Source organism: Pieris brassicae, chromosome 2 (assembly GCF_905147105.1).
Source record: "Pieris brassicae chromosome 2, ilPieBrab1.1, whole genome shotgun sequence".
In the NCBI taxonomy this organism is placed as follows: domain Eukaryota; kingdom Metazoa; phylum Arthropoda; class Insecta; order Lepidoptera; family Pieridae; genus Pieris; species Pieris brassicae.
This window is the reverse complement of record NC_059666.1, coordinates 5,950,640-5,965,348: the sequence shown is the minus strand read 5'-3', so window position 1 is coordinate 5,965,348 and position 14,709 is coordinate 5,950,640. Positions and strand designations below refer to the sequence as shown.

Below are 14,709 nucleotides of genomic sequence, written 5' to 3'. Positions count from 1 at the left end.
AGAAACCCAACAGTTCTATGTAAAATGAATAACTAGATCAATTGTCTTAGTATATATTATATATAATTGGTAAACTAGTTCCCGATTACTTCAATTCGTCTTCGATAGGTGTCCACTAAAGGCAAGCACCGGTACATTACTGCAATCAATATAAGAAAGGACCCATATAGGTATAACAAGACTCAACCCTCTTAAAAGTAAGTCACTCCAACTGCTCTCTCAACTAAGATACTGGTTCGTTTTTGTCAAATATTTATGCTTTTATGGAAAGAGATGTGTACTTTGTTAAAACCGGGCTTTCTTCATATTAAACAATATGATACTATGTGCTAGCGTTGTTTCCAGAGTAACTTAAGAGCATGCTCCTATTTTCCCTAGCCTTGCCGATTGAAGAGGTAAAACGTTCGGTTTTCGTATTTATTCATTATTTAAGAATTTTTATTTAGTATTTGAGCACTGGCAGGAAATGTAAATTTAGAAACATTGGTTTTTTACCGACGTTCACAAGTGTACACGATTTTACATATGAGAATAAATAAGATTTTGATGATGGATGATGATTGAAGATTTTTTCCCATTTGATATACTTTTTATAGACAAAATAAGTTTTGTGTTTTATCGAGGAAGGTTTCAAGCAACAGCACCATACACGTAAATAATATTGGTCTCTGAGAATTGTTATATGATATATTAACTAAATAGATTAAAGATATACCGAAAAGAAAAGTGACTTCTGGTACCAAGAAGGCCAAACTCCACACGCCATGATGTTGGTAACGGTAGAGAAATCCAGCGATGGAGACCACGAAACCGAGAACGATGAACGCCAAAGTGTACCACAAGTACACTCTCAATAGCCAGGCATATTCCTTAAAGGGAAAGTATACGTTAAAACCCAAATACATGAAAATTCGTTTAATAATACGTACCTATCTAATCTGAACTATTATCTTAGTAGTTCTTACTAATTATTAAAAGGCCGCTTAGGATTCTATAATCTTTAAGTTACATACAAGACTAAAAGTGTCTTGTTAGAATGAATTCTATAAAGAGGAGGTTCTCTTTATAGAATTTATTCTAACAAGTACTTTAACATATTAAACGATCGTTTCGCGACTAAAGCTGTAGTTGACGGATAAACGACCGTTTTAACTACTATTGGTAAAAACCAATTATCAATTGTCTTAAATAAGTGGGTTATATACATCATTCACAGATATTTATTCGTTATCATCATCATTCACAGATACTTAATTTTCTAGCCTTTGAACTGATAATCCAATTCACATTACATTTCAGTTTCGTAATTAGAATTATATTTGGGTGCTAGTTTTAAGGATTTATCTCTTTCGTTTAGACTAATACACAGTATTACATATATCATTTGATTCTACTTACTACAATAGATCCCAATAAGAGTAGCATATTTGCCATTTGGAAGAATGTTAATAGTAGATTCCGTAAGGTGTCCACATGGCGTGGCCCGGTTATACATTCACTACCATTATTGGACACAATTTCCAATAAGCATCCTACCTGTAATGTTAAATTTTCTACTACTCGCCGCTAGATGACACGATATGCTTTATATAGGGAAAACACATTGCGTCATTTTGACAATTCTACTAACGCTATTGCGTTATCGTGGTAACTACTATGCATTATGTGGCATAAGCAATACTTCCCGGATGCCGCGCTGTACTTCAGACATACCAGTAATTTACCATATTTAAATCAATTCATTTGTAATCTTAGAGTAACATATTTTGTTCCTATTACTTAACATTGGGGCCTACGCATATATTTGCACATTTATATGGGAAAGACATTAGTGACGTAATTGCGAATTAAATTGTAATGTGTATTTAGTTAATACCTGTATGTTACCAGACTTCTCTTTCAAGCATACGCAAATCATTTTCACCGCGAATCGAAACCAGGGTTAAAAAAATAACTCGAACGGAGTTATGGCTTCTTAAAAACCTGCAACCTACGTAGATATCTATGTACAAACCTGTCCTATAATAGAAATGAGCACCACACTGGTACGAGGTGTCAAGCAACAACATCGCCCATCATCACATGACGTCAACCTTATTAGGTCTTCCATAATCTTATTAATAAGCTTATTAAACAATATTCCTTAAATTTTCACTGCATTCGTTTCAGTCGGTTATAATTTTGATAATAATGTCAAAATATAGTTATCAATGTGTCATAAACATATTGCGAAATATTGCCAAAATCCGTTTTAAAATGGCAATACTAGAAAAAGCATAATTATGCGACTCACCTATATAAGTGTAGTCTCATTCACAAGATTACTAGACCTGTGTTAAGGAATTACTTCTGTGTTGCTATTAAACTTCTTGAATGGTAAAGGTTCTGTTGATGAGGCGCTCATATCAGTATTAGTTCTTAAATAATTGTTGTATGTAATTATCATGTACAATATTTGAAATATATATCTAGAAATAAGAACAGTAATCATGTCATATATGACCGCAGTATACTCTCTTATGTTTTTACGTTGCTAGACATATTTATATCTTATGTGAGATCTCGATATACGCTTTTCAGAACAGTGTTTCGTATAAAAAAATAATAAACAAAAACAAACCCTTCATTGAAATTTTTATTCAAATTTAAAAAAAACTTTGATGAAAAGGGAAAAACTATTAATTACTTTTACTGTGTGATGCTCCAGAGCGGGTGCTAGATCCTCATTTTCTTAACTCATATATTGCAATAAAACCTTATTCTTATGCTTTCTACTTACTACCTTCTTTGAGTTTTCTCTGAGTTTTTCTATAAGAATGACAATTTAACTGTCAATAAATATCGAAAATTTTCTCAAAGAACTTACAAAAGTAACGAAAGATGTGGCGATTCCTTATGTTATTTATATTGATTTGTGTGTTTAAACAATCAAAGGGGGAGGAATTCGAAGGTAATACATCATATTATTGATAGATATGTATTCCATAAGACGTAGGGAGTACGAGCTCTTTTCTATCTATCTAGCTATGAGCTTTTTTCTCTTAATCTATATTAATTTAAATTATTTCAAATAATAATTTTTTTTCATTTCTATTAGATTTAACTAGTAAGGAAACATCGGTAAACGATATAGAAAAAACTATCAGAAAAATAGAGCGACTAACCATAGACGCTGAGAAGACTCGTCGCGAGCGAATAGTTCCTATGGAAGACACGGAAAAACTCTATGATAAAATCGCTAGGTTATTAGGTGACTTAACTGAACTTATAGCAGCTAAGAACAACACATATACATTCTTCAAACTACATGGCGTTGACACAGTCATCATACCTAATATAAGAACAACGTATGTCTCCTTACGAGGCCAGCTTCTGAATCTTATCAAGACATTATTTAACTCGGCACCGACCACCACTAACACGTTATTACCCATCAATATTGTTGATATGTTGCTCGATGTTTTCGAAAATGATGACAATTTGGCACTAAAAGCACACGCCTTAGATATTCTTTTCTTTTGGCTTCCAAATAACCCAAAGTTACAAGCGCGGGTGATGAAAGTAAAAGGCCTGGAACCGTTTTACAGGCAAATATCGAAACTAGATTCGGAAGTTGTTTTTAAAATGTTAGATCTGTTTAACACGGTTTTGGAGGAACATTTGGCTGCGCGAAACAAAGACCAAAGGAACAGAATCGACTATGAGAATTTTAGAATGTATCAGATGATAGGTTTGATTGAAAGAATGTCTACTGTAATGGTATGTGATGGCCTTCTAAATATTTTCAAAGTAGCTGTGACGTTTAGCGAAAATGCTGAAGAGGTTTTAGCACCAGTTTTTAAACTGATGAAAAATATAAAGCCGTATTGTATAAAGCTATATAAATCGAAGGAGTCCGCGGTAGATATATTTAATGATATGCATAAGTATATAAGAGATAATAAAGATATTAATTTTGAGGCGTTAGGACTGAACTACACCGAAATAGAATTTATTTTAAATGATTATATTGAACAACTACGAGAAAATTACAAAGATGAACTGTAAATGCGATGAAAGTATTATAGTCGATTTCGTTTTTAAAAACCTGATAATAAATATATTTTGCTTTCATCTGTTGCAAAATCCAGCAAAGCATACCTATTTTTTTAGTCCTTAGATTATACAACCGAGAACTCCGCGCTAAAAGTATTATTGTATGACCTTTGAAAATCCTACATAACATTAAAATATTTCATTGTTAAACTGCTTAACAATTAGATAAACGCGGACCCTCCACGCAATATCGACCGCAGATAATTTTGATCCAGCATTGTGCAATCCCATAGACTGAGCGATAGAGAATAAGACACAATGCGATACGATCAATTGTTATTTTATGATTTATTGTGCGCTGACTCGATCTGTTGCTACTTAATTTATTATTATGGCAATACTTACAAACGTCAAAAAGGTTATCTTAAACTTCAGCTCACATACCTTCTGTATGCATTACCTTAATTCTATGTTATAAATTTAAATACTCTTAAGATGGGAAAATAACCTATGTTTGTATTATGCGTTATGCGTTGTATTTTGACAGTGCTACGAGAGTAAGCGCCGAGCTACGCTCGCCATTTGTCTCTTCACAAGTAACATATTTTCTAAATAAAAATATTTGTAAATCAACGTTAGTTAAACGCTCCGCTCAAATATGCAATACCTGTTTAAATCTGCGAAAATTATAATAATAAAAATATAACAGTAATTGGCCATTTGAAGTTGTCACATTTAACTTTTTCCCAAAGCACCAACATTATTCTTCTTCGTTATTGTCAAGTTTCACCGCAATAATTAGTTTATGATCAATTCAATACAATATCATTAGAACGACAACAGCGCACTGGGTGGCCGCCATTTTGTTTCTTTTGTTAGTTGTTCCTTCCGTTCGCAAATCGTTATCTTCAAATTGATGTATTTAGAATTAATCGAAATTTATTATTAAAATACACAATAAACTTGTTTTTTTTGATTGCACAAATTTTAAAGTAGTTATTTTCGTTTCGGTGAAATAAAATTTAAAAATAGCATATATTTACAAAAAATGGTATTGCTGATGGTGATGGTCCTGTGTTTGGTTATTGTTGGTGGTAAATAATGGGTTAAATACAATTATAGTATCTGAAACAAAGAAAAAACTAAGTCACCTCGATTACATTCTTTTTTTGGCTTAAATTTAGCAGACTAAGTCTTGGATACAAGAAATATAGCGTGGGAGTACTACAAGGTGTAAAAAGTCAAAAAGCTCGATTACACAAATACAAAATCATAACGAATCGATCACTTTTTAGGCGGTAAGGAAAAGAAATAAACCATTCAACTGCCAAATGTCAAACTTGTAAAAATTTGGCGCGCAACCTGCCAGAACGAATTTAAAAATAAGTTCAAGTGTTGCCCGTGAGAATAAAATTGCAGTTTTTTGCATTTTAAATCATGAATGAGCATTGTAGTGTAATGGCCTCTGCAAATAACGTTATTTATATTGTGGACGCAATCCTTAGCACTCTATTTGAGCAACGAAACGGTGACCATGATGAATAGATTAATAAATAATATACTGAACTATTAATTTATATATGAGTTACATTTTTATGATTATTTCTGATACTGATTAATTTTAATAACCTTTTTATTTCGTCGTCGTCAAACTCCATTTACGTTTCTAAGGTTAAAATTAAATTTTACATATACTTTTGTTGCTACTTAATTTATTATTATGGCAATACTTATAAATGTCATTATCTTAAACTTTAGCTTACATACCTTCTCTACGCAACACCTTTTTTATTTCGTCATTGTTGAACTCCATATACGTTTGTAATGTTAAAATTAAATTATACATATAATTTACTTGAAATACGACCTATCCACGAAACACTAACAACTAAACCATATACCTTCAAATATCGCTAACAAAATTGAAAGTTATGATATTATCGTGAAACTAAAAAAATATGGTAACCCCAGTTTAATTGGCCTGCAGTAGTCAGGTAATAAAAAAATTCTAAGCGTAGGCGTGACAATGCCCACCTGACTGAAATTCCCAGGCCATTACTAATTTATGGTCAGTGTATTTTTTTATAATCTATGGCTTTCTGAAAGTAATGCGACAATTATACAAAATGTTATTTTATAAATTAATTAATAAAAAATTAATTAATAAATTATTCAACATAGGAAAAGATAAAACATGTTTAGTTAATTTCAACAATTTATCAATACTCGTAATTACATATGTGTCTATTTATTGTTGTGTTAAGCTACACATTGCCAAGCTACAAGTTTTTATTTTGTCACCAGTAGGCAATATTTCTATGTCTGAGATAAGCTTATTTCTTCTTCTTCACAAAATTTCCGTCCACCGAATAATTATTAATTTCGCTATTGGAAATAAAAGACAACTTTTTTTAAATTTCTTTATTTTACAAAATAGTATAATATAATCACAATATGTTACATTAGAAAACCGTTGTGGTTTGTGTTAATGTAACTATAGCAGTCTTTTTTGGAGCTCGACAAATGCATATAAAAGTAGTCTTATAATTTATAGTTTATGTTGGTTATCTAATATTTAATTGTGTAGAGCATTTATTAGCCGCCGTAGAAAATTCCTCAACGTTCTCACGCCATATACTTACGTTGTTTGCTCTCGATGTACAGAGCCGAATTTGCGGTACCGCTCGAGTCTGTACGTCATGCTCCACTCGTTTTTTTATGTCATCTCGGAAAAATGTTCGACTAGAAAACATTTATTTATACTTTCTGTTATGGGTAGTATTTGTTATCAGTATTTTCCTCTTTCTTCATTTTGAGTCGAGCACATTTCTCGAGACAAAATTTTTGAGGATTCGCAATTAAAACAAAGCATGAATTTTGTTTTGCATATCTTAACATATAACATATGAAAGAAAATATTATTGAGAACCACGGGTTATTTCAAAAAAGATTTTGACTTAAAACCGCATTAAGTAAAATATAAAAGACTAGACTTTACGAAATAAGAAATTCTTTTTGCATTTCCCTTTTTGTGAACTATGGCCATGAATGAAATTTTTCGTGGCCTTCCCACAGACAATATATGTTTACATTGGCCCGGTCATTAATTTGAAGCTAGCGTTCATTCATTCACAGTTCACCTGCTCCCGCAGACAATTTTTTACGTATAGCAATAAATTATTGACAGCGAATTTGTAAGATCGTAGGCGGGTTATCGTATTAATAAAATTTGTTTTTTCGGCTTAAGTTTTATTTATTCTTTATATTAAACTTCTCCCACGGTTGTATTTTTGGTGTAAGCAAGTTACAATAGTTGTATTATATGCATATGTATTTATAGGAGCTAACAAATACGTAATAGTAATCTTTATTGTCCTACAACTACAAAGAGTAATCTTCGTAGGCTCCTAGAATCTAAAGACTAATCACTGACTTGGTTAATAAGTTGAATATAGCCTTAGCGGTCGAAATAACTTCGTAAGCGTGTTTCAGGGTATAACGTCATAGCAGTGATTGTATATTGTGTCGCTATGTTAAACTAAAGCCAAGCATATGTCACGATTTCAAAAATCTTAAAGTATATTATTGTAACAAATAATCACTACCAATGATGCAAATAAATTTATTTTAACTTTGTATCTTCAACGGGTATTTATACTTTAGTATTGAATGAGAGTGAAAATGTCTAAAATTAATTAATTTAACGCTAAGCGAATGGTCATTTTGTAAGGACAAAACATCTAAAAGATAACACATAACTAAGAATACTATTAACTATTGATAAACATTTGCGTAATTGCTGTAATGATATCTCATTCTTCGAAAAGTTTGGTGTCATGCTGGGTGCGGACTTCCGAATTACATTGAAGTTTAGGGCATTGAAAACGGAACACGTGGGAATTAGACTAATTTAAGGAGCAAAGGACAGGTAATAGATTTATATAGAATTTTGTGAGCGCGTTACGATCTATTAAATTACGATTAGCTAATTTAGCGTTCTTAAAGATCGCATACATCATGTAATTATGGAAGAAAACAAACACAAATGCGCTTTTAATTTGTTGGTATTTTTTATACTTTAAGTTTTAATGCCTAAACTTGTGAAAAGATTTAAAATAAATATGATATACTTAAACCACATGGTTTACTTTTTTCGCGAAAATTTATCAATGGAAGTTCGTCATCGCCAAGATCCACAATGCTACTAAGTAGTCAAACCAAATTAGCGGGCATAAGCTTATAATATAATGAAAATATCGTTGAAATATATACATATTATAAAAGGTTTAAATATGAATTATGTAGGTATAGCTTTGCCAAATAAATGAACTACGTTATTGATATTTTTAACGAGATTCTGATTTTGTGACTCAACCTTATTCCAAGCATACTCCTTTCTATTGCATAATAAATACAGTAATAATTTACAGTTTTATAGTTTATTACTAATCCTTTATTTTTAAACAAGTTATAACTATGCAATTGCATATTTCAAAAGCGTATTACTTTATTGTAATCATCACTCCCTGAACCTGTCATCAATAAATGATTGATTTTTTTATGCTCATTCAAAACGCAAGTGTTCTCATGACACAATGACACAGAGTCAAAATATTTTGCGAAACACTAATTGTTTATCTGTCCATAGATATTCGCCGGAAGTACTTTTGTTGTTTTCTTTATCCGTTATTCATAAAGACGTACATGATGCATTGATCTAAGGCCATGTGAATTGTATAGAGGCATTTTGTTGTTATATCTTCCAAGTTTTATATTGAATAGATTTGATTTGTCTGTTATTCAATTCAAAGCACGAGGCTATAGGTATAGCTGCTTTATACTAAATTTTCTATAAATAATGTACTTAAGCTGAAAAATAACATTTGTCCCTATTTCTTCCTATTGGAAGTTGGGGGGCGATGCGTAGAGATATGAGAACTCCTTGCATCTTTACGCAGACATTGCGTCGAGGCAGAATATGAAATTTTACCTCGACGTTCGTCGTTTCAAAATGAAGTTTTTTAAAGCACCACCACTATATGGAATTCGTTACCTACTGAAGTATTTCCGAACACATTCGGCTCAGGGTCTCACAAGAAAAGAACGCAACGCCCTTGCGAGCCTTCTGGTAGTGTGTGTCCACGGCCTTATGGACATATTATTTTATTTTTGTGAGGCGAGGTACCTTTATAGCGCTGGCAAGTATTTAAACCATAAGTTTGACGCAATTATAAATAATTTAACTTATTATATGACCTTATGAAAATTAATTTGAACACTTTCTTTGCAAATAAACGATTAATTTATAATTGCGTTATTTTTTTTTATAAAATTCGATATAAGGAGATTATGACTTGATTCTTTTTATATTTCTGTTTTTATATAGAGGAATCAACGGAATTATTATACAATTCTTTTAATACCAATAAAACCGATTAAAATTCACGTATCAAATTATTACAATAGTTTATTCTAAAGGTTGAATTCAGGGTTTATAGAGAAAAGTGTACATAACAAAATATGTAGTAATGTATTTGCGTTAAAACAAATATATATACGTAAGTGTTTGTATAATATATATATTTTAATATACCATTTTAACTTGAACAAAACCCCAAACAAAATTTCACATAATATAAGTTTGGTATAATTGATTTGGATTTCACGCAACAATTGAAGTATACAAAATAATAATTGAAGAATTCATTAATCCACTTTTTTGTTGTAATATGTATCCTCTCTTTTCTTTTGTTCATGTTGACTCTTTACTGTAAAATGCGCCACATATTTACTAACATCAAAAACAAAGAACATTAATGTGTTGTTAGATATATCCAGGCACTTAATTATACTAAAATTATATATAGTAACGTGTGTTACTTACTCGTTTGGTTCAAATATTAATTTTCGTTTTTATTTTATGTTATACAAAAGCTGTATTAAGTATTTTTATTTTAAAGTATTTATAAATGATAGGATAGAGTAAAAAAAAGTAATTCATGTAAAATAAAATTTATTTTCAAACTCTAATAAACTCTTTATACGTATACATTGATTTATATTTATATAAGTACAGATAATTCACAACCTTGGTTCTTAATTATTATATTTCTCATTTACAACTACGTTACTAACGGATTAGGAAATATAATTCATAAAAAAATATATGTTTTTATCATCTTTTCAATGTCAAATACTGGCACTTGTTTAAAAAACTTTTACACCGTTACTCTGATTAATATCCATACAGATAAGGAAACCCACCAATACTGGGCATGGCAGAAAGAGGAACGAAGACTGGCAGCATTCTCTCTGCTTGAACAAAATGGGTCCTCGTGTGTTTCTTTAAATGGTCCCGTCTTCCAAATTTCTTACCGCAAGTCTGGCAAGGATAAGGCCTGACCCCGGAATGAATACGCTTGTGCCGTGTTAGTTCTTCATTTCTTGTAAAGGTCTTTCCACAATCCTTTTCATCACATTTAAATGGTCTTTCCCCCGTGTGTATCCTTACATGGCCTTTTAACTGGCCGTTGTTGGAGAAGCCCACATTGCAGTGAGGACATTTATATTTCTTTGGGCGTTGTTTACGGGCATTCATAAGCTTCGCTTCATTCTCTTGTTGGAGGATTCTTGCGTATTCTAGTTCCATTGCATATCCTTGTGCAAGTGATTCTATGAGTAATGGATCTGTTGGCGGGATCCCAAGGGTCTGGGCGATATCGGTAGGAAGGTATTCTGGTGTATAGCCCGCATATGTGTTAGGTAGAAGTGGGTATGCAGGATATGTTTCCTCCTGCTTTGTAGTAGGTTTCACGTCACTTTTTGGCCTTTTGGCGGGCTCGTCTAAAAGCCTGTCGCAACATTGAGTGAGGCTCTGTACTGGTGACTCATTGTCATTAAATATTGGCTTTATATCTTCTGAATCATCGGTTGTCGTTGAGACTGTGCAATCTTGGTGAACATTGCCGTCACTTTTTTTAAAAACGCCACGAATTTTCCTCAAACGATTTTCACGCTTTTCATGTAATGTTTGTTTTGGTCTCATAGTTTTTATATTATCATCATTAGTTGTTTTAATTTTTTCATTATTTTCACTGACATCCCAAGGTCTAAAAAGCTTGGAAAATTTCTGTTGAGACAGCATCGCAACAAGATATCACGCTGGATTATTAAAACGGACTGAGACCCTTTCTCATTTCAGCAACTTTTATATACATTCCTTTAACAATAAATTTAATAAAAGCCAAAAGAAGAGGGATACTTTTGAACGGACGAAAGAGACGAAGTATTCAATTGTTGCACACTTCAAAATCCACTTACACTTTCTGTCTATGACGCTGTCAAAATTCACGCAATTATATTTGTTGCGGTAAGGACTGTAAGGTCTACCTTTGCCGGGCAGTTTTTGTGGTTGTGATGTTTACTTACTTGTTGCTTGTCATAGTGTTCGAGATAGGGGTGTGTAATGTTATTTATGTTGATTTTTGTGCGCGGTCGGAAGGCGGGCCGAGGGCAGAGCGTTCCGTACGAGTGGTCCCGGCCCTAGCAGCTGCATCCTCGTTTGTTTTAATGGTTTTGGCGATTGTTGCGGTTTCCATTATGTTACATACACATGCGATGTCCTTTATACATATAAATTGCTTACTTTTATGGGAGAATTGTCAATTTTCTTTCCATTGAATGTCTCTTTTAATTAAATACCAAATGTTTACATATAAAATGTTGCATTTTCTTAAGTAGGTACGCGTACGCGGTCCTATGTATAAAATAAATAAATCAATGGCACTACAACCTTTTTAGGTCTGGGCCTCAGATCTCTGTATCTGTTTCATGATCATTTGTTAATCTAATAGGCAAGTAGGTGATCAGCCTTCTGTGCCTGATGCATGCCGTCAACTTTTTGGGTCTACGGCAAGCCGGTCCTATGTATAAACGTAGTAATTTTTCGCAGAAACAACATAAAAATGTTTAAAATTTATTTCATGCAAGGCAAGAGAGAAGCTTAATTCTGTGAAAAAAAACAACAAAACGTTGATATCTTGTTGTTCAATAAAACGAAACGTCAAAATTGATCGAATACACGAATTGATAAACAAATATAACCGCACAATAGGTGCTCTTGATTGCGTTTTTGACATTTTGATAGGTTTCCGAACGAATTGTGGATTTTTACGCGATCTGTCAAAGCATTTGATTGATTGCAAGATCAAATCGAACTTCTCATAAAACATATTTTTAAACTATTTTATTAATTTACATTCAAATTAATCTAACAATAATGTCTCTGATATATTTATTTACAGCTGAATCCGAAATTATATTAGTCGTAATATTAAATAGATCGTAAGATCGATGACATTTTCACTAAACATACGACTAAAAACATGTTTAATTTATTAAGATAGTTTTGATAACTCTTACTAGAATCCATCAGTTGTTTGATGAAAGTATTTTTATCCCTTTGAAAGTAATTTATACAAACATTTTTTTTAATAACATGGTAGAAGGTTAGATTCATATACATATTAAGCTTTCAAAGAGTTTTAATATGCCACATACCACACCCGAAAAGAGGCTTTGGCAACATGATCTATGTATACATTTCGCGAACCATATAATAGCTAAAAAGCTTTATATACTCGTTTTATTCTGTTTTCACGCGTTAACGTGAATGTAATAATAACGCTAAATGTCAGACTAGCGTATACACTGAAAATACTCCAGATACTGTAAAGATACTCAATGGTAGGTTAAGTCTCCACACGATGCTAGTGAGACATTATTTTTATTTCTATTGTTATATGTGTTGTCAATATCACAACGATTACGCCTTATTTAAAAAAACAGTGTTAATTACGGAGTCCTGATGGATAATCAAAAACTACAAACTATAATGATAAAAAAATACATGTCAATGTACAATGCCAAATGAATAAAAAGTCTGGTGTTCTGTCTGATCGTAGGATAATTCGTTTTTGTAAAATACTTCTGTAATTTTACTAAAAAATATTAAAATAATTTTCCTTTTGGCTTTCCGCTGTCATTTATCGAAAATGCTGGTTTCAAACGGTCTATTGACATGATGGTTAATTTCCATTACAATAGTGAATAAGACTAGTTCATAACTATAACTACGAAATGGTTCATACACCACAAGAGACGTAAAACGAAAAAAATATTAGTTTTTGTAGTATAAGTTGATATCTATAAACAATAAACGAATGACAATAACATATCTGTGTACTTACTTATATACACGCGTTAGAAGTTATACTTATTTGGCGTAACAAGATAAAATTTTATCTTTCGACTTATTCTGCGATTGTAGAACGCTAACAATAGAGAAAATGTATTTAATACATTGATTTTTTACTATAGCGCATTATCTAGTTAAATAACGTTTATTCACTAGAAAATTATATCTACATAATTAAAGAGATGAACATTTTATTGTAAAAAATTACTCTCATCATTTTTCCCTAACGCGCCAAAAGAAGTATAACTTCAAAAATATGAGAACATGAGATATCCTGTTATAACCAAATTGTATAAAAATAAATTTTCGATTGATCAAAACTGACATATACAGAGGCAGACACAATTACGGCCATTTTAAGATAATGTCGCGCCTTTTCTTATAATGTTATAGTTAGTCGTATGATCGATTAGACCCGTTGAATTTCTTTGAAACTAACGATAGAGTCTTCAAAAGTATAATTGTGTAGGCCTTTGAACTTGCACGTAACAACACATGACTTGGTTTGTAAAGCAATATACTTATTAATACTAATAATTTCAATTAATTAACTGAAATGGATTCAGTTAAATAATTGAAATTTAATTTTCTGACGTAATCTTATGATAATGTAAATTGACAGGGGTAAAGTGAAGCTTTAAATAAATTTAAATTAGTTTTTGATGAATTCTTTAAACCCGATGTACATGACCAAACAACAGGAAGTAGGTTTTTTAATTGTAGTGAAGTTACAAACGTAAAAATTGAATCTAATCTACTCTAATTTCTCTCCTAACTCAAAATTATCGGAAAAATCTGTTTCAACACAAACCCACCCAGGAAAATGCTAAATAAAACAAGGAGGAAGCTCAAATGTTTTATAGGAAAATGCAATTTTATTTTCTTCAAAAAAGTTCACAAAGAAAAGTGTTACATGAATTACAATCTAGACTATACAATAATTATGGCTAAAAACTAATATTACGTTGACTTAATTTTCTACAATACCAGTGAATAGCTTGAAATAAGGTAATCTATGTTCATTAACAGTCTTAGTGTTTTGTAATGTTTTGACACTATGTTCGTGTGCCCGAGATACCGCACTTATATTCACTACACTGGTTTTATTAACGTAAAAACGTTCGCCGTATTTAGGGCTGTATCCATAGTAAGATCCTTGATAATGATCCTAAGTAGAATATCCTAGAATTGACAATGTCCTGAAGCACCTTGTTTTGAAACCGTATTATATATCTAAATTGCGCTTAGCTGTACAGCCCCAATGCCTAATGCCATATGTCCACACAGGCATTACCACTTGTTTATAAAGGAAAATATTATGAATTTGAAATCTCTGACATCTCTGATTTAATTGAATTAACACTTGGCTGTAACTTCAGAATATTAGTTATCTTTGGTGAAAATTAACGTTACAAACG

The 14,709-nt window shown here is 31.8% G+C and overlaps 3 protein-coding genes across 3 annotated transcripts; 1 reads left to right on the top strand and 2 right to left on the bottom strand.

Moving 5' to 3' along the window:
* Nucleotides 1–45: 45 nt before the first annotated feature.
* On the bottom strand, nt 46–2,152 carry LOC123720670. Its single transcript, XM_045677376.1, has 4 exons — nt 2,015–2,152; nt 1,399–1,536; nt 716–869; nt 46–139 (listed from the first exon to the last, which is right to left on the bottom strand). Exons 1-4 carry the CDS (start codon nt 2,108–2,110, stop codon nt 75–77), a joined length of 453 nt encoding a protein of 150 aa, XP_045533332.1. The 5' UTR covers nt 2,111–2,152; the 3' UTR covers nt 46–74.
* A 678-nt stretch (nt 2,153–2,830) lies between these two features.
* LOC123720216 lies at nt 2,831–4,920 on the top strand. The gene is made up of 2 exons (XM_045676754.1): nt 2,831–2,950; nt 3,098–4,920. The coding sequence occupies exons 1-2, from the start codon at nt 2,881–2,883 to the stop codon at nt 4,045–4,047; spliced, it is 1,020 nt and encodes a 339-aa protein (XP_045532710.1). The 5' UTR covers nt 2,831–2,880; the 3' UTR covers nt 4,048–4,920.
* Nucleotides 4,921–10,270: 5,350 nt separating this feature from the next.
* Nucleotides 10,271–11,179, bottom strand: LOC123720569 (zinc finger protein 510). The gene has a single exon (XM_045677238.1). The coding sequence runs from the start codon at nt 11,177–11,179 to the stop codon at nt 10,271–10,273; it is 909 nt and encodes a 302-aa protein (XP_045533194.1).
* Between the last annotated feature and the right edge of the window lie 3,530 nt (nt 11,180–14,709).

Coding starts and splice junctions, on each gene's coding strand:
- LOC123720670 (XM_045677376.1), bottom strand. CDS start 2,110: ATGGAAGACCTAATAAGGTTGACGTCATGTGATGATGGGCGATGTTGT. Junction 870..1,398: donor TCTTATTGGGATCTATTGTA/GTAAGTAGAATC, acceptor TTTCCCTTTAAG/GAATATGCCTGGCTATTGAG. Junction 140..715: donor AGAAGTCACTTTTCTTTTCG/GTATATCTTTAA, acceptor TATTGATTGCAG/TAATGTACCGGTGCTTGCCT.
- LOC123720216 (XM_045676754.1), top strand. CDS start 2,881: ATGTGGCGATTCCTTATGTTATTTATATTGATTTGTGTGTTTAAACAA. Junction 2,951..3,097: donor AAAGGGGGAGGAATTCGAAG/GTAATACATCAT, acceptor CATTTCTATTAG/ATTTAACTAGTAAGGAAACA.
- LOC123720569 (XM_045677238.1), bottom strand. CDS start 11,179: ATGCTGTCTCAACAGAAATTTTCCAAGCTTTTTAGACCTTGGGATGTC.